The sequence below is a fragment of the Harpia harpyja genome, chromosome 10 (genome assembly GCF_026419915.1).
Source record: "Harpia harpyja isolate bHarHar1 chromosome 10, bHarHar1 primary haplotype, whole genome shotgun sequence".
NCBI classification, from domain to species: domain Eukaryota; kingdom Metazoa; phylum Chordata; class Aves; order Accipitriformes; family Accipitridae; genus Harpia; species Harpia harpyja.
In genome coordinates this window covers 22,677,057-22,696,990 of record NC_068949.1, presented here as the reverse complement: position 1 = coordinate 22,696,990, position 19,934 = coordinate 22,677,057, and the positions used below count along the sequence as shown (strand labels likewise).

General features: G+C 45.0%; 1 protein-coding gene across 18 annotated transcripts in view; it reads right to left on the bottom strand.

Moving 5' to 3' along the window:
- CAMK2G (calcium/calmodulin dependent protein kinase II gamma) overlaps positions 1 to 19,934 on the bottom strand; it is a 137,990-nt gene that overhangs the window by 12,133 nt on the left and 105,923 nt on the right. For 7 of the 18 annotated variants that reach the window (XR_008236900.1, XM_052799020.1, XM_052799019.1 and 4 more), the window contains 5 exons: positions 16,987 to 17,027; positions 8,232 to 8,264; positions 4,242 to 4,310; positions 2,597 to 2,641; positions 1,874 to 1,922 (listed from right to left, as the gene is read on the bottom strand). Coding sequence is in view for 17 of the 18 variants with exons in the window: in XM_052799020.1 (XP_052654980.1) it covers positions 1,874 to 1,922; positions 2,597 to 2,641; positions 4,242 to 4,310; positions 8,232 to 8,264; positions 16,987 to 17,027 (237 nt within the window). In the remaining variant the exon portion in view is untranslated. The remainder of the gene's footprint in view (positions 1 to 1,873; positions 1,923 to 2,596; positions 2,642 to 4,241; positions 4,311 to 8,231; positions 8,265 to 16,986; positions 17,028 to 19,934) is intronic. The other 11 variants (XM_052799021.1, XM_052799026.1, XM_052799031.1 and 8 more) reach the window with 4 other exon arrangements.

Below are 19,934 nucleotides of genomic sequence, written 5' to 3'. Positions count from 1 at the left end.
TTAGAAAGACATGGGGCAGGGGGGTGCTGCCTTTAGCCCCACCACAGTGGAAACAACATAACCCTGAGGCAACTGTCAATGACGGATCAAGACAATGTCTCCTACATGACAGCAGAACAGATCTGAGTAACCTGTTGTCTATCGAAAACAAGAAGTTGGCAGAGGAATTGCACAAGCATTGCCCTTTTCCTAGAGTCATGGCTATGCAGAATGCTGAGAACTCCAACACCCCCAAACCTTCTGGTCCATTTAGTTTTGCTTGAGTGCTTCCTTAGCTTAAAACATGGAGTGGCAGGAATTGAAAAGGAACACTGGTGAACACTGCTACACTTAAAACTGAAGCACTAAAATTACCAGAGCTGGCCATAGCACAAACCATTACTGTGCAAGCTCATTCCCTCCCAACCACCATTCAAATGCTCCCTTCAATTAAAATCGTGACAAAATTTTCTAACCTCTGCCAAAAAAAACCCCTACCAACCCTCGGTTTTGACCTGCAGCTATGTAGCCCTATACAATTCTTCATAGATTTAGCCCTGGCCAGCTGCCCTCCTTCGCCCCCCACCTTCCATTCCAGTCCTAGCCTTACTCTCCTCACAGCATTCGTATTCCTGACTTACAGGACCCATTGCCTCAACTGGCTCAAGCTTGGGACCTCTCCTGAACAACAGCTGCCAAAGGAGACAAGGTTCTGGACGGATATCCAGCGGAGATTAGATAAATCAATTTCATTATCACACTACCAAAACCATCCAGTTCCCTCAAAGCTAGGTTCTTAAACCAGGAATTACTCTTTGGCAAAAAGGTGGGAGCTAGAATACTGTCCTGTAATGAGGTCAGGTCTTATCTGAAAGAATCTGTATTGCAGAGCTTATTTACTCACTGGCATGTGTTTCTGCTCCCTGTGACTCCTCAGAAGAGGACCCAGCAGCTCGTGATAAGCCACGGGAAAAGCATCAGGAACTAGCCCACCTGACAGAGGTGACATTTGCTGCTACACCACAGGGTCAGCATTGATTTTTTTCCCTGGATATGTAACTAAGATTGACTACGGGGAGAATGAGAGTACCTCTGCCTCAAAATGCAAACTAGTAACACATTTGCCTCAGAATGCAAACTGCATTCATCCATCCCAAACCTGCTCATTGAGGAAAATGTCTGCTTGTCCTTCTTTAAGGAGGTCAGGAAAAGGACAACTGCTCAAACAATATGAGCAGATATGGGACTTGGAGCTCCTTCACCTAAAGAGTTTTACAAGCACAGAATATTTATGATATGGTCACTGAAAGGTGCCAAATCTCTTCTCAGCCTCTCCCTCTACTGATATCTCAGTCAAGGACATAAAAAGTAATTTCCATTCAGAGATGACAGGCTGAGAATGATCTTCATCTTAGAAACAAAAACTAGACCCAAAGAGAAAAAAATAAAGAGGGAAGTATGTGCATGTCACTAAAGAGATTCCCAGAAAGGGGTAAGAAGGGTGACTGAGCAGTAACAGAGAGGTTTCAACTCCCTGTAACCTACAGGGAAGCACAAAAACACAACCGGACTCCAAACCTCAAGGGCCTGGTAGGGATTTTCCACACCTAGAAATGGACTGGAGATGAACAGATTATGATTTTTGCAAGAAAAGAATTCCAACTCTGAGACAAAACCAAATTAGCCCAGGGCAACAGTGTTTATATTCCACAGAGGCCAAGTCAGCTGGTTCCCTAATGCACGGTCTCACTGTGACAGGAATCACAGCGTCATGGCAAATTTATGAACTGAGTCAGACACAGAAATCTGGGAAGCTAGTTCAAGGCAATGATCGAATCTCCAGGATCCCCTGCCTGCACTGAACTGTATTAGAAATCACAAGCAAAACACCTACCTTTCAGATCCTCATCTTCGGTCGTGGTGTTACAGCTCTCTGTGGAACCCTGCACGGCAGAACAGAGCATTACCAGGCATCAGCAGTCGGGAACACGAGTAAATAGTTTGATTCGTTTGTGAAGAAAGATGGGGAAAAGCGCAAAAACATTGGCAGGTATGGCAGGGAGAGGAGAATATAAGGAAGATTTGGATGGAAGCAGGCCAAATATTAAGCAAAACTTAACAGCATCTCTGCTCAGCTTTTATGTGCTCAAGCCGTTCAAGCCGTCCACCCAGAACTTTTACAAGGACAGAAGTTACCAAATTCTGTCAAATGTGATCAAATGGGAGTTGCTTCTGTTTGGAAGAAGAATAGCCGCAAGAAGCTAAAGAAGGGCTCCTAGGCTTTCTCAGAGGAACAGGTCTCCACTTCCAGAAGGAAAAAAAAAAAAAAAAAGTGCGTAAGTGCCTGTATGTTTCTTCTCTTCCACCCCACATATGAAAGAGAGTGGTGATTACACACCGCAGTAGGAAAGAGATGATAATATTTGAACAGTTGTCCCTACTCAGCCTCTTCCAGAGATCCACAGCCATACAACACAACCCTCGCAGTCTACTGCCAGCAGTATTCAGGAGCATGCTACAAACCAGACGTTGGAAAGGTAGAAACCGAAGTAAGACACATGAAGGCAAGAACGACGAGAGAAGCAGAAGTTTCTCTGGCAACACTCCCATCCCTTACCTTTATGCCATCTGTAGCATTATGGACAACAGTTGTTTGAGGCTCCTAGGAAAGGACGGAAGAATCATTAAACTCCAGTTCCAAAGCATTCTCTCATTTCTTTTCACTCCCCAGCAAGTGGAGAAAAGGTGACTGACATAAAAAAAAAATAATCAAACCACAAACTCCAAACAGCACACGTGTGCTTGAGTGCGCACGCACACACTTCCTGCACAAAAGGTTTCCTGAAGAGAGAAGCTGCGCTAAAAGCTACAGTCACAAGGAGACAAAGCCCCCAGCTTCACTGCATTTGCCCCTAATTCCCAATTTGCCTCCAGTGAACCAGGTTGGCACAAACGCCAGATGGCAACCAAGCAGCCAGTCTGCACCCTCTGCAGCCGTTCATGAAGTAATGATTCCTCAGCAGCATCCTCACTGGAAAACGGTTCAGAAGAGGGAGAGGATAATACTGGGCTGGGGCCTTTGTCTCCCAGTTTTTTGGGAAGTTTGCTGGGTATTTTAGCCTAAAAAAGGGACATTCATAATTTCCATAATAGAAAGGGGATAAGCCAGACCACCTCAATGCCTCTCAGAGAGGAATTCCAAGGGAACCGGGCTGTGAAAAAAGGCACGTTTTTCTTAAAGTCTCTAAAATAAGATCCAATTCCAATAATAACAACAATAATTAATAATTTAGAAAGGCTCCCTTGGTATCAAAACCATCATGAACAAAGCCAGTGAAGGGAAAACAGAAAATTATGAAGTGTCCCAAGAACGCTTTGTCCTATAACAAACAACAAAAACATCAAGTCCCACCCTTCCACCCACCAAAAATTGCCAAATCCAACTCTCCAGAGACACACAACAAGGAGCAGCTACCAGGCCTACGGGTGCTAACTAGCTCCTGCACTCATCCTTTCATTACTGGGACAAGACTTCAGGATCCTGCACCATCTCCTCCCACTGCTGTCACTCTTGCAGGGCGGTTCAGTGAGGGCACCAGGGACCGTGATGGTGCAGTGAGGTACACTCACCCATCCACCTCTGTCACCCATTGCACTGCTGCCTGATCTTCCAAGCATACTGAGGCAGACCACACCGAGCTGTGCCGTTAAACATACTAGGCACAGGGCACCCTATGAAGCCTGCTGCACACAGCCCAAACAGAAAATGCCAGCCCAGCAAGTCAGCGAGCTCCATAGAATCAACTGCCCAACTAAGCAGGCCAAATGGGCCACCAAGGGATTCCTCTAAAAACCCTTTGCCTGCCCTTTCTTCTGTGCTGTCCTGAAGTCCATCCTCCATTTCCTGAGCGCTGGAGAGTGGATGGAGCTTGCCACTCTCTTCTTCCAAACCAGCCTCCCCAAAGCCAGCAGGAACAGTTGAACCAGACACACAGAACTATACAGGGATGGCACACGGGGAAGTCCAGGCAAGCTGCAATCCCCACATCCAAACACAGCTCTGCTCAGCACCCCCACCCCAAAGCCTGTGAGGCTGTGATCAGGCCCCACAGCAGCACAGGGACATAGACAGAATGAAGCCAAAACACAAGCTGAAACAGAGCAGCACAAGCAGCACTCGGGATGGGGGGGAAGGAGAGAAGGGGAGAGGACAGAATCAAAATTAAACCAAACAGGAAAAAAATAGCGGTCGGGGAAGATACCATGGACGTCTGCACTGGGGGTGTTTCTTTTGCAGTGCTTACTATACTGGTTTTGTTGTTGCTCTGTGGCTGAGACAGAAAAACATGGTTTTAGTTCCTCTGCTGGGCAGCAGAGGCAGCAAGAAAACGACAGTATTGCTTCAACCCCAACCATCTCCTCAGACCCTCCCCTCCCCACAGGCTTGATCACCAAGAAGAGGGAGGAAGAAGGAGTGCTGCCCGGCTCACTGGGCATCATCCTTCCCTCAGAGGCAAGAGATGTTGTAAGGGATGTACCAAAACCCAAACGCGCATGGACTGCTAGAGCTATAAGGAAGGAAAACAGAAGGGAAAAAGGTAGCAGCCCAAAGGGATGGGGAGAATCCTGCAATGAGCACCAACAAAAGTATTTGGTGAAGAAGAATGAGAGATGGCAGCAGTCCCGAGAAGAAGAGACTACAGAAGTGAGAGACACGCAATAGTCATGGTGCAGTCTCAAACAGGGGACAAATGGGAGTCGTGTCTGAGGAGTCCCAAAGTGTGCAGGAACAGTCCTAGATATGTGATGATGCTGAGGGTCTCAGGGAATCTACTGATGCAAGATAAAAGTGTGGTCAGCCCTAGAAAAGGTAGAGAAAAGGTGAGGTATGGTGTGTTGTGTCCCTGCTGTGACCTGAACAAAGAGACTTCAGGACCAAAACATGGAAAGGGATGGGGGTGGGACACAAGGAAAAGGCCATGTAGTTCCCCAAGTAGCAAGTCCTCTGGATGGTGCCCAATAGTTTTTCATCTTTCCCCTCTTCAGTCTCTCTTGTAGCTGTGGTAGAAGAATAAAATCTCCATTTCCTGCATTCACACAGCACAACAGTGAGGCAGTCACCAGCTTGCTGCAAAGAAATGTCCCATTAGGTCATGTACGTTGGTTATGTCAGGAATGAGCAGTCTATGTTTGTACAAAGCCAAACCTGTGTCCACTAGTATATAGTTCCTAGCCCACAAATCCAGTCAGTTGTTGGAGAATGAGGCCCACAGTTACACTGCCATGTAACCCCCACACCAGGTACATAGCTCTCTTGCTGCCAGGCACCATCAACAATGTCAAAATCAGCACTGCAGGAGCCTCACTCAAACTCCTTGGTTTACAGATCAGGGGTACTAGATGGGAGCTCACAGCAGTGTGACCTCACTGCAGCTGCTCTCCATCCCACCATTCTTGGGGAGTGCAAACTCATCCTGCAAAACATCAGGCCCTCATCACCCTGTAACCACTACAAAGAATGCAAAAGTCAAATGCTGAGCTGGAAAACATCTGCCAAAGGTTTAATTATGTCAATCAGAGACAGATCCTATGAGGTTGAGACGTCACACACACCTACTAATACTTCAGTTTTTCTTCACAAGCAGCATGCCTTGGCTTAGCTATCCCTTTTGGAGAAGGAGAGAGGAGAAACAGAGGAAGATGGGGCAGGTGGAGATGGGAGGAAGTACAAGAGACAGGCAGGAATGAATTCTTTAGAAGTCCATGGGAGAAAAAAGAACACATGACGCACACTCATCCCCAAAGCTAAGAAAGGAGAAACACTTTACAAATTACTGTTTAGTGTCTCTTCCTATACATCCCCGCATCGTCCTAAGACTTTGGCCTTCCAAGAGCTTTGCTTCCTGCATGTATTTCCAGCCTGATGGCGGAAGAGATGACAGGCCACTGTGGATGTAAGAGAGGAGCAGATCAACCTGAAAAAATGAATCCCAAGCTATTTTGTGGCATAAGCACAACCAATCTTCTGTCAATGCCTGGGTCCACCCCTCCACACAGCACTGAGGTTCCCGTACTTCTTCAGAAACAGTGATCCTAATGCAGAGATCTATCTTCCAAACCTCTTCAGTGAGAAGAGCACAGCCCATTTTTCTTAGTCCACTGGGATAAGAAGATAAAGTTAGCATGAAAGAAGCTATACAAAAATAACTCTGATTTTCTGAAGGCTTTATAACTGAGGCCAAATGGGAAAAAAACCCAAACCATCCAGGAAGCCACCGTTCTGAAAAAAAGTTGACAGCACCTTGTTAGGTGTTGGACGTCACCTTACAAAGTGCAAACCCACACACACCCAAAGCACACAGCCTACCCTCCAGGCTGCACTGAACACCCAGTTCATCCATCATACTCTTATCCAGCCAGTGGACTGAAGAAGACCAAGTATCATGTTTGCTAGTACAGAATCACATAGCATTTTACTCCAGGACAGAGTCCCAAGGAAATAAGAGGCAGAAGATTTAGCCTAAGCGTTTTGCACAGGTCTTTCTCAGATGGAGGTATCTGACATACGGAGCTTCCTGCACACACTTGTGTCTTCTGGCCCCCTAACCAACTGCCCTTCCCTGGAAAAGACTGGCCTGCCCTTCCCAGAGCCCCAGGCGGCACAGCCAGCTCTTACTCCTCCTTCCCCTCCTACTGCCAGCCAACATCACAGTCACTGGGCAGGCTACGACCCTTGGTAATTCACAGCGGTACAGCTCAAGTTGAAAGAGGCCAATTCACCTAAAAAGGTGACAGGCCCTTCTTAAAAATCTATGTAACACGATTAGTTTTGGCACAGCAGTTGGCAGCGCTTCCTGAGCTAGACAAGAGACAGACAGACAGGCACAAACAACATAGAGGGTGCAAGAGAAAGAAAACAGACCAGTGATCATATCGCTAGGGACACACATTTCTAGCCAACTAAAAGAAAATAAGTACCAACACATGGGCCATCTCTGGTTATTTAGCCACCTTCACTGCTTCCATGTTTTCTGAGGCTGACACAGAGTTTACATATCCCAGCTGCTTTAAAACAACACGCAGAGGGAATTTAAGTATTGCTGGCAGTGGGCAGAGAAGGGCAAGAAAGGCCCAACGAACTCCTGCCCTGGAGTTTCATAAAGGCAGGGCTGGTGAAAAGTCAGTCCCTCACATCAGATTTTCCAAGCAGTACTTTGGGATTACTTTTTTGTGTTTACATAGTTTTAAGCTGTCACTGAAGGAGGAAGAGGAGAAATATCTTCCAGATAGTAATGTAGAAACAAATTATTCTGCTTTCTCAGTACTATAACATTCCTGTTCCTACCTGCAATAGGGGAGAAATATTTTCTGTTCTTTTTCTGTATAAAGGAGATAATGCAATAACTAATTTTTGTACTTTAGTTTCTGTTCATATCTCAGTGTCAGAGAGAAAGGCATCATCTAATGGGCTGTGTATGCCTCCTTACAATATGGCACTGGCCAATTTTCTCTTTGCTCCCTTGAGAGTGGATTTGACTACTTTTCTGACAAATTCTATGGAAGTCAAACATCTGGATGGATGAAAAAAGGAAATGAACAGGACAGGGGAGGCAGTTACTAGGTATTTGGTCATGCTGGGATACATAAACAAGATCAGGACAAAAGGAAGTTTTGGATTATAAAGGCTCTGACAAACCTTTTCAGTAAGTATGCTAAAAAAAGAAGTGACCGGCAGCTCTGAGCTGCCTAGCGGTGCTGTGCCCACACATTTCATCTGAACAGTGGAGCCCCATCAGTCTCTGCCACATTTGGAGCGACTCCCAGTTTGTTCTACACTGCAGGGCTCCCACCAAGGATGATGGCACCAACACCAGGCAAAGCACCTGCTCCTCTTTTTGGCACCTCTGCAACAGAATGACAAAGGCCCATGTCCAGGCAAGGCACGCACCTGCTCTGCTGAGCCCAGGAGAACCACTGCCTTTTTTCATTTCACACTCAGAGCAGGGAAGGTCAAACTGCATTGCCAGCAGTTGATTTTCTGCACAAAGTGGGAACGGTACGACTGGCCGGGGGCCAGACGATCACAGGGCCCTTTTAGTGAGGACATGGACCTTTCAGTGCACAATGATCCCCACCACCACCCCCCCGCCCCTGCACAGACATGCTATGTAGGGTGATGAGCACAAGCCGAGCGTGCATGGCATGAGAATGGCGGACGCACGAATCGCAGGCAGCTTACGGGAGGTGCTCACCATCAAATGCACACTGGAGCTCGACTTCCTTTTCTGGACACACCATTGAGAGAGGGAAAGAGAAGGGAAGAGAGGAGATGAGAAGAAAAGCACAGAATCTATTCACACATTAGTGTGCCAGCAAGGGCCCCCCTGCCAATAATGCTCCCCTAGGGATAGGTATAAGCAGCAGCAGAAATGCACAGACATGTGAGAAGGTGCAGAGAGAAGTCACCATTAAAGAACATGACTACACACCAGGGGAAAAGGCAGGGTTGAAGACCCCCATCCACTCAAACATTGAGGTCAGAACATAGGTGCCCCACACACTGATATGAGAGGAGAAGAGAGAGGAATATATATGCACAAGATGTGGGATGCAAGGGGGTGCCTCTGTGTGCTCTCCCACCTCCGAACACTGTGCAGCTTCCCCAGCCACACCGAAGAGGTAGGCAGAACACCCCCCTGTGTATTCCCATTTGGAGGAAACGGAGGTGTGTTTGCAACTAGAATCAGAGGTTAGGGAGGAGGGGCATCCCCAAGGGCTAAAGAAAGAAGAGGGAACTTCTGTGCATAGCATGGGGAGGAGAAAGGCTCCCTCACACAGAAACTGGGGCTGATAGGAGAGGCAAGGTGCACCCATGCTCAGACATAGAGGAAAGGCAAGAAAGACAAAGAGGCACTCAACAGCCAGAACACCTTGCGCTCTCAGATACTGGGAGGAGAAGAAACAGGGAGCAATGCTCAAACACTACCCAACCTTCTTGGACTCTACTCTCGTTCAAAGGCATCTGCAGTCATCTTCAAAGACACCTTCACACCAAACTGCACTCTCCGGTAAACCAGGTTCAACATGCATTTCTCTGCTTTTTCACTACACTCTTAGTGTCATCCTGTCCAAGCTGAGCCTGGCAGGTCTTTCAGCATTACAATGCTACCTCTTCACTCTGCTGTCTCCACATACATTTTCCATCCGCCCTTCTCCTTTGGTACTATCTAGGCTATTTCTCCGCTGCTTACTACAGAGTCTAGCTCACAGAGTAGTATAGGACAGCACATCCCAGCCAAAAACCACAATGGCTTGGGCTCAGCTGCATAGCTGTGGACTCCTGTGTGCTACCACGGCCCACCTCTGGAGCAGCTGTGAACTCAGTACCGGCCATGGAGCTGTACCTCCCCATTTCATACACTTACTGAGCCTTCACAGCTTTCACCTTGAATATTGCCTTCATCCCTGCTATCCTCACATCAGAGCTCAAGCACACATACAGACTGGCATGTCTTTGAAAGCAGAAGTGCCCATGCTCACCTCATACCCAGAATCACATTCCTAATCACACCATACAGTCCAGGATCACGCAGCCACTGCACAGACTCAAACTAGCAAACCTTCTGCCTCATCTGATTTTTAATTCCAGTACGGACAGACTCCAAACACGGATCTGTTCAGCATTTGGCTCATGAATCTTCCACTTTGTGGGGGCACAACATAGGGCTTGCCATTACCTCGTTTACAAACTTGTGATTCCTCTCATCTTTTAGGACAATTTAGCTTCTCCACAGGCTTTTTTCCTCAAGCTAGAGCTAAAATAGGATGTACTACCAGTGCATGAATACAATGCTTACACCACCACAACCCAGAGGAATCCTTGTACCCAGTCACAACAGGGAATTTTTAACTGGGAGAAGTGGATATTCACACCAGCTGAGAAACTGCTCCAAAACTGCAGTTTTTTTTTTTAACGTATCTTATAAGTTGCAGCAGACAAAGGGTATAGGCATACTGCAGGGAAACTTATCTCTAAGGAAGACAGTCTCATCTGAAGTTCATACAGCTTTCCAGTGAGTTACAGAAACAAGAAAAGGGGCAGAAAATGTTAAGAGACAAGCAAAAGGTTCAATATGAAAGGAGAGTCAATCAAGCTGTAAAGAAAACAATCACCCTCCTATATTAGAGGCACAAGTAACACTGACACAGGAGGAACAGAACCCTCTGCAGATCAGAATTTAATCAGAGTACAATCTAAATTTAAAACAGTGTTGGTCTATTAACATGGCATGATGTATTATAGAAATCCCCGAAAGCACATTATGACTGGCTACTATAATAACAGGGGGAAAAAAAGCTAGCTAGGCAGTATGGGAAAGGGTGGGGAGTAAGGTCTGTGTTAAGACCAGAGCGTGAAAGTACTACTACAACTCAAGACAGGTTGGATAATGCCAACACGAGGCACCAGCTAAATTAAGTGCTAAAGCATCAAAACTTATTAAGTCAAAACATACACAAGGAAATAACTAAAATCACATCAGTCTCCCAATCCCCTCTGTAACTGCTACATCAGAGCCATCTATGTTACCTTCCCAAGATGACTAGCTGAGTGAGCAAACCTTTTTGTTCTTCTGGCAATGTGACTGCGATTTAGCAGAGTAAATAAGGTAAAAGAAGTTTAGTTACAGACAGAGTTCTCTTTCCCTTCCACAACACAGCTACATCTCTAAGTATTTCTAGGCAGTGCAAAGACATCCCAGGGAATGCAAAAAATTGTTAAAGGCAGACAGCCTATGGTAAAGTACCTCACTGATCACTTTAAGGATTTCCCTACATCTGAGCGACAAAACATTCTCCCAAAGCAGTATGGACAACATTTTCCTCTCAAACCCGGGGATGAATGTTTGTTAAAGTTCTATTTCTGTATTTGTATGAAATTCGGGTGTTCATCTCAAAAGAGGAGCAGATTCTCTACAATGAAACTTAAGGAAGACTCTTGCTTTAGGTAACAACAAAGTCAGCAGGTGACAGAAGACAACCTGAAGAATCACTGTCCCTTCAGCAGAGCAGTAATACTAGAAATGGCAAGTGTAAATCATTCGAAGCACCTATAGAAAATACAACACATACTGGAAGATGCTATAGTAAGTGAAGTGATTCCAGGCAAGGTCCCATTCACAGTTCTGGACACTTAATATGGGTATCTTTTGACGACAGCTTTTTGTACCTCTATCTTCTATGCGCAGTCCTCCCCAGTTTGATACTGACAGTGTATTTATGTTAAAACATCATGCTTGCTGCAATTCATATTCCTGTAGAGAGTATAGTCACTTCAGGACTTAAGGTAGGAAAAAAAATGCTGAACTCAAAGCAGATCAGTGAGAGGCAGCCTGAAATAGCAGATTTGAGGTCCTATTTCTACTTTACTTTAGCCCTTTTGTGTGATGCTGAGCAGATCATTTAATCTTTGTCAATCCATCTCCTCTCTTGCCCTTTGTCAGCTTGTCTATTTAAATTGTAAGCTAAGAGGCAGGGATTTTCTGCTTAGGCATTGCTACAGTGCTAAGCACACTGGACCCTTGATCTCAGTTGGAGTTTCTAGGCATTACAACAATGCAGTAAAAAAAGTGAATGCATCAAAGGTGGGTAGAATGTGTTACTGGATGTCAAGCACTTAAACCAGATCTGAAGTGCTCCCCAAGCGTCTTGCACAAAACACTTCAGCATAAAACTGTGCTGTTCGGGTGAACTTGGGTTCTCCTCATTTAACTTCACCATAACAATCTTTAAACAGTATGGCTTTAGGATCATAAAAAGTCCAGATACAGAAATAGGAGCATTAACTCCTGTTGGTCACTGCATGGATGTTACTTGACCCCTGCAAGGGGGGATTTCCAGTACCTTGCTGATTTTCAGTCCCTTGCAGGTTTTCCAAGGATTTCCTGTTGGTTCACCTTGCTACTGTGCCTTCTCTACCTAAGGCACACTTTCACAAACTGCTTTCTCAGCAGCCATGCCAGCTTACAGAGTATCCTGCCTTCCCCACATACTCTTTACTGGGCAAAGAGCAGGGAAAGCTGGTACCCACCAGGCATCAAATGTACACTTACCGCAATATTCCCTACAAACAGCAGAACAAATGGTAACTGGTGCCTCTTTGCAGTTATGTAAGATGAAGGGCAGGTTTTACAACACTAACCTTGTCACAGCAAAAATCTGGAATTTTACTCTTTCAGCTGAGTTCTCCTTTCAGCTGTGCTATTCAGCTTTTACTGGGAAAGAACACAGTGTGCCGCAGCGAGACAAGGTAGAAAATCAACAAATTTTGCAGAGCATTGCAAGTGAATTCTGTTAAAATCTCCTGCATCTCATAGCATTCTCCACAAGTTACTATTTACACAGAGTGTTACACTGGGCCTGAAAAACATTATTGATATAATTTGTATCCTCTAATCAAACCAAAGGGCTCAGGAAAAGAAAAAAACAGAAAAGAAGAAGAAACTGACAGAGAGCTTAGAGGAGAACTAATTTTAAAATACTTACAATTACATACTTAACTAAAAATAGCACTTTGTGCATTAACAAATTCTGATTATAAAGATGGATCTGACAGGCCCTGCTAGAACTGGAAACACACACATCCTCTCACACCAGTAGGAAGGGAAATTCCCCTTTGGGAAAAAAGGGAACACAATTGTTTGAAGTGCTGCCCAGAGACAAAAAAAATCAACAGTAGGACTGTAACAGTAACTACAGGGAGCCCAGATCCCAACAAGGTCAGAGAAAGAACATTCAGCATAAAGTGTCCTTAATCTTCACCCAGATGTCTGCCCCAGCCCATTCCTTAACCCCTCCCTCACCTTGCAGTGGATGGCAAGTCCAGATTACAGGCAGAAAGGGGAACAAGAAAGCAAGTAGATTTGACATGAAACTATCTAAAGTCAATTTTAACATGGCAGCTGCACAATGTTGCTCACAAATTTAGAATCTTAAAAAAAAATACCTGGGACCTACAGTGGTGGCCACAAGACATGTGGTATGTTACATGGCTCTGCAATTCGTCACTCAGTATCTTCAGCTTGGATCCAAATTCTGCCTGAAGAAAGTGAGTGCAGCACTACCAAAGGTTTGGTGAGCAGGGACAATTTAAGATTCAAGGCAGTTTAAATCATTCATTATTTAAGATAATGGAAAAGTTCTCAAGTGCCAAGCTGATGAAATATCTACCAATTAGCAGAATTAGTACTTGAAATAGAAGCAGCAGTGCAAAATGAAAGCCAGGAATGCTTCAAATAGATTTTTGGAAAGGAATTTGCCAGAGGAGAGGGTCATACACATGGAAATTTATCAAAATAACCCCAGTGTGGATACACGTACATTGGAATAAAAAAAAATGTTTCCTTTTTGTCCTCCTCTCCTGACTTGAGCTTCACCCCCACTCCCCCAAATGGTCTAATGCAAGTAAAATGCATGCATCCCCATTGCTTTAGTGTGTTAGGCTTCCTTCAGCAAAGGATTAAAGCCAATTCCTATAGAAACAAAAAATGTGGTTTTTTTCTTACATATCAGCTCAACATGACTCACACTAGATGCTCATATCACCACAAATGACTAATATATCATTCCTCTCTCATTTATGCTAAATCAGCAACAACATGCTGCACCTTGCATCAGATATTCACCAATACACATTGTCATGGAGTTCTTGGGAATAAAGCATGAGAAAGACATATAGGCCTCACTCAAACTTGCCTATTACTATGTAATAGCAATTCCTGCTGCATTTGTCAAATAAAGCAGGATTCTACCATAGATAGCTCTGAATACCACCCAAAAGGATGGGAAAGTTACCTTGAACAGAAAGTAAATTAAGACAAACTGGCAATGTTTTTTTTTCAATGGGCTTAAAGCCATTAATTTTTACACTGGTGTAATCATCAGTTTGTGGAAGAAATACTCTTTCCATTCCCATCTACTGTGTGGACATTTATGGCAACACTCTCATGGAGTACAGTCACCCTGGACCAGATAAAGCCAGTGAAGAAACAAACATATTTCCTCTCAAATCTCCGTAAGGAATTAATTTCCAAGAAGGTTTTAAGAAACAAACAAAAAACCCAACCACCAAACAAACCAGGAGTCTCCATATCTGGAAGGAACGTAAGAAACAGTCTAACCACATGGCAGGTGGTCAGCAGCAGACTACAGTTAAAGATACAGCATGCAATGCTTGTTCTAAACCTACATCTGATGTAAAATTATTTATATAGGAAGTGGGAGTGAAAAGGATACCACAAAGCTGAAAATCTGTTTGGTGTTCAAGTCATGGTATCTGTGCTCTGCACTACTGCAATGGGCAGAAAATCATAGTTTACTACGACTAACGCAAGGCCAGATGCTCTTAACTCAACCAGTCACTGGCACAAGTTCTTTGTCAGAACTACCTAGGATGAGAAGATCAGTGGGGCTAAAATTACAAGTTTCCTGCATAAGGAGCAATGCATGAAAAGCAGGCTGGTCACAACGGTGAGGCCACCAGCCAGACAGTGACCAGCACAGAGACTGCTGCACAGCAGCCAAGTGTGCCAATACTGCTCCAATAAGCAAATGGAAGTGGTAAAAGGCTACACTTCCATAGGATGACTAATGGGAATCAGCACTGTACATGTAGACAGCCGGGGCAAGGAAAGAAATAAGCATGTAGCCACAGAAATCCTACAACAGAAGTGTTAAGGATGTACTACAAACATACACAGACCACCTCCTGCTCTCTATCTTGTCCAAACTTAGCACCAGGGGGAAGAGACCTGTACTTTTAAAAGTCTGCATTATTGAGCAAGAGGGTTGCTCAAAACACCAGCTTTAAGAAAAAAATATATAACTTCTGAGTTTTAAAGCTTATAGAAGTGAGGACTCAAAACCCACACCTGAAGATAGATGCTCTCTGGGGAAAATGGGAAGCTTAAACAACTCTTCGGAGGGCCCTCAGTGCAGGCTGAAAGCGTGTAATGCCCCTCATGGACACCACTCAGGTTCATACTGCAGAGCAAGACTGCTCTAACACTTAGGAGCAAGGAAGTTGCATGCAGAGTCTTGACTGCAGGTCTCCACTGTCATGCACAAGTAGAGAAGAGGTTCCCAGAGGGCAACCCCATTCACCACGTACAGAGAATGCTGTGATCTCTAATCTACCTTCCACTTTATCACAAGTATTCAATTGTATGTATCAGGAACAATATATACTGTGAAGAGTTGAAGAATACTTCAGCTAGAAAAGCAAATCCAGCTTTACCCTTTTCACAGAGGAAGACACCATGTTCTCAATAAACCAAACACCACAAGCTTTCTATGGAGCTGGAAGTCTTTTAACATAACAGGTCTCCTTGTAACTACATGACCAGGAAGCTGTGCCTCAAAACCCGTGTGCACATCACCTGTCTACTTCTGGAATATTTTGACCCAAGCTGTAGCACTCCCTGAGAGCCTGTTGGAAATCAAGAATCCTGAGAAGAAAGCCAGTTTTTTCTAGGTAGGTAACAAAAACTATGTAGATGTGTGGGTATCTGCTGCTTTCCCAGTTGCTTCTCCCCTACCACATTGGGATTCTGAAGGAAGTATCTGCTGGTTCTCAGTTCACAACATTTGGGATCACCCATTCTTATTCCACTGGGATTTTACTGCAATGTTTTCCGTATTGACAGATGTGACAATGCAAAACACACTTGCCGTATTAGTGTGCATGTGTTCAGTGCATGTCAGTACAAGAGGCAGGCGTGTGCAAAGGCACAAGAGCTCACTCTTGCAGGTACATTTCAAAGATAAGTATCCTAGGGCAAGAACAGCAGTTGCACTATAGCATTTTGGTCAAAAAAACCCCAAACTTGGGTGTCATTAGGGCAGAACATGGCAGAACTGCAAGAATGCAGGTTTTACTAGAGCAGTACCTAAAATAAACACAACTCCTCTGAAAACAATTCTTTTTCCAGCAGCCCGCTTGTACTGTGAGCCCTCTGGAAGCAGAGCCTCATTAAAATGGAAAAGGGCTAAGAGAGCAGGAGAGAACAAGCGTGCTGGTCCTGCAGTGTGCCTGTCAACCCCCCACCATGGGGAGAATGAAGGCTGTCCACAGTGCAAAACCAGATGATGAACTATTCCGCCTAACAGCTGTGGAGAAACGTTTGGACTTCAAATGGAAATGCAAGCAAATAAACCAAACCCTACTTTCCCATGTGGAGGACAGTTATCCTTTGGAACAGTTAGGGGAAGACAGTGCTCTAGCCCATAACTGTCTCTACTCCAGTACCAGATGGTAAAGGGCTACTGCCTGCAACAATATACAGCCTTGGGAATGGCCTATTTGACCTCCAGAACTAAAGGATGACTGTGCATACAAAGAGTGAAATTTAAGTGGGGAAAAAATAATTCCCCTTAGAAGGGAACAGGGGAGTGCCTGGCCCTCAGGGACAGGGACCGAACTCTAACACAAGACTCAGTTTCCATTCTGTCCAAACATGAACATCTGGAGGCTCCTCCTTCTCCACCCCTCTTTCCAGCTCAACCTTCAGCATCTCTCCAAGGAGGGAGACAAAGAGATTTCCATGGGGTCTGCTGGGTATCATCAGTCACTGACAATTGCTCTGTGCAATTTCGATACCCGGAAGCATTCTGCGCTGAACAGAACAGACTAGTCAGAGGTGTGTGTCACGCTTGAGCAAGTCCTTGGTCTTTCTAATCCACAGCATTGACCAGTTCTCCATACTTCAGAGAAAGGGGAGAAAGAAATGTTGCTGGTACAACAGTGCGCTTAGCTACTTGTGTGATGTATAAGGTGCATGTAAGGAATATTAAGATCCCACCCGGGGCTCTATAATGATACACTGAACATAACAATCCCAGCCACAGGATAGGTCTGTGGTTTTACCCTGGAAGGGGATGGGTACCAGGGAAGATGTTTGTCTTCCGTTCAGTTGGTGGGAGAGACAGTGAAATGGGAAAGCAAAAACTTACCTTCACTCCATCTGACTTCTTGTTCAGCAGGCTTTTGGCAGCTGTGGAGAGGAGCAGGAGAAGTAGGTCAGATTTTGGTTTCAAGACTATTCTCCCCCCCCCCCCCCCCCCGCCCCTTCCCTCAAAACTGCACGAGACTTCAGAAGGACAACCATCCTGCTAATTCCTCTCTAACAGCAAGAGACCTGGAGAACAGGCCAAGTCACTCATCAAATCCATCCCGGTGGCAGAGGGTCGCCCATCCTAGATGTTGTTCACCTCCTTAGGCAAAAATGCTCCCACTTTCACCATCTCAGGAAGACCAAGTCTGAAATGAGACTTTAGAGCTCCATTTCAATGCTCTACTCACACACTGTGACCCCATCCAGAAGTACCAGCAGTTACAGGGAAAAATGCTAAAGAAATCTGCCAGATCTTTGCAACAGGATAAAGGCTTTCCCCTCAAGTGCAGCCATTCACATAACAGACTTTGCTTATAAAGGGGGCACTGATAATGCGGAGGCCTCTTAATTACTACTATTCACAGTTACTCTGGGGAAACATCTGGATAGCTGAAAGAAGAGACTGGAAAAGCGCAAAAGGCAGCCTCTGATAACTGTTTAAAAAAAAAAGGAAAAGAGAATGAGAAAAGAGACAGGAACTAGGCTGAATTTCTTCACTGAAAGATAAAGATGCTTTGCTGTGCTCAACTTGAACAACTGGCACTAGCAATGAAAGGGAAAGCATGATAAGCACAGACAGGGAACCCACAACAAATGCCTGGCAGAAGGCACACTTAGGACTGATGAAGGAGCTGCTCCATCTATTACAGGTAACTGGTATGTTGACAATGACTGTCAACAGTAAGACTCCATCTACAACCTCAACAGATATAAAACACAGCTTGCCTACCCATGAAGAACATATTCAGTTGTTTCAACTTCTGTAAACACACTGATATACCTCTGCTAAGCAGCTGCTGGGAAGCATACGGGTCTGGGTACTTGACCTGGATTTTAGCTCCAGAAAAGATAAGGCCTAGAGAAAAGGCAAGTCCTAAGACAATGCTCACATGACTGTTGAAATGCTTCGCTCCCAAAGACATGCTGACCAACTCGCGCACAGAGTGCTCAGTCTCTCTCTAGAAGCAGCAACATTAGGCAAAAATGCTTTTGCAATATCCAAGCAACTGTTCAAGTTTTGTGTCAAAAGCATTTTCCACCTTGCTTTCCCTACCATATGACCCTACAGATATGGATTAACTAGACAGTATTAGCTGAGCTGGTGCAACGACTAAGGTGTCTCCTCACAACAACGAGGTGGCACCCCATATAAGTTTATCACAATCTCTGAATTGGTCTTCCTAATTCTACTTCCTAATGCAAGTATAAATCTAGATCAGGATTTTGTCTTCATTCCTGCTCTCAGAAACCATCCAAGAACACTGGAAGAACCTCATGCAGAGGTTTTCTGAATGTGATGTGTCAAAACACAATGCTCTAATGTGCACACATGAAGGTGGGCAAAGTCACCCAAGCAACTCATCTGTCCTACAACAGTTTCTTTGCTGAGTGTACACATACTAAAGCATTGCAAGACTGAATCTAACAGAGAAGTTCTTGCCACCTTCAAGGCATGATGAAGACAGCTTGATTCAACATGGAAGTGAGGAGAACATGACAACAGGGTCAAAAGGGGTCCAGCATTTATACCACACATACATCAAGGCATCTCACACAGCAACTGCTGAAAACCAGAAACTGTTATGGCCTTACAACACTTCTGAAGGAGTAAAGGATTCTGCAACTTAACAAATATCACAAACGGGACATCCTTGAAGTGAAAAAAAAAAAAACAAAAAAACCCAAAAACCATCAGAGAAGGGAAACAGCACCACCTTATGTCCTGGGAATGACCCAGACACAAGCTGGGAAGCAACATTTTTTACACTTTCTGCAGTTTCCCCAGAACCTCACATTTGTCTTTGTGGACAAAAGACAGCTAAAATCACATTCTACACCATTAAAGCAAATTCAGCTGAGAGTCCCTCTGTGCGGCCCAGCACTATGTAATGCTGACGCAATGCTCCCCAGCGCAGCCTGCCCGTCAGCCCCCTTCCCTGCTTGTACCTCTGCACAGCACACACTCTTCTCCCACAGGCCTGTCAGCATCCCAGCACTGCAGAAGGAAACTCGGTCTGTGGTGTATTTAGTTCATGCATCATACTGTGGTTTGTAAGGACAACTGGAGAGCCCATGAAATGCATTCACATGCAAAGACGACTGCAGACACCTCAAACAAAAGGGAGGCATGCAGATTTACCCACAGGTCAACCTGTACATGTTGTGAGACAGAAATTAATGGGGATGCAAGTGGAATTTCTGCAGCAAGCAACAGACAAGGCTTCCGGTAACAAGAATCATTTTAGGAGTCAGGCAGCATCACCCAGCATGCAACTTAGCAAAGAGACAACAGGAGGCAGAAAATCCAAGGACACATGAAGGCAGAGTCTTTACTGTTCAGGAAATGGTCTTGTACCCATGCTCTGCAGTTTTCCAAGCATGAGATACCAGTATTTGTTTTCACCATCCTTCCTACTTCCTCTACACATTAAAGAGATTAAATTCCCTCTTCTCAGTGGAGTTAAGAGTTCCTCTATAATGAAACAGTACAAAGGCACATGCTGCTAACCCGGTAACTTAGAAGCACAGTTCTGTTCCTGGTTTAACAAGACACCCTCCAGTTAATCTCTGAAGAGAAACACAAAAGCCCCCCCCCATATACCCCTCTGTCTTCCCACATTTCTCAGTTTTGACCTCTGTAGGGAACAGCTTGGGCTCTGGACCACGCTCCTGGCAGAAACACAAATCCCTAACGCTGAATTCATCAGCAATAAACACTAGACACTGGATGTACCAGAGCCAAGAGGGGGCAGTGGAGGAGGGAATTTCCAAGAGGGACTGAAATAC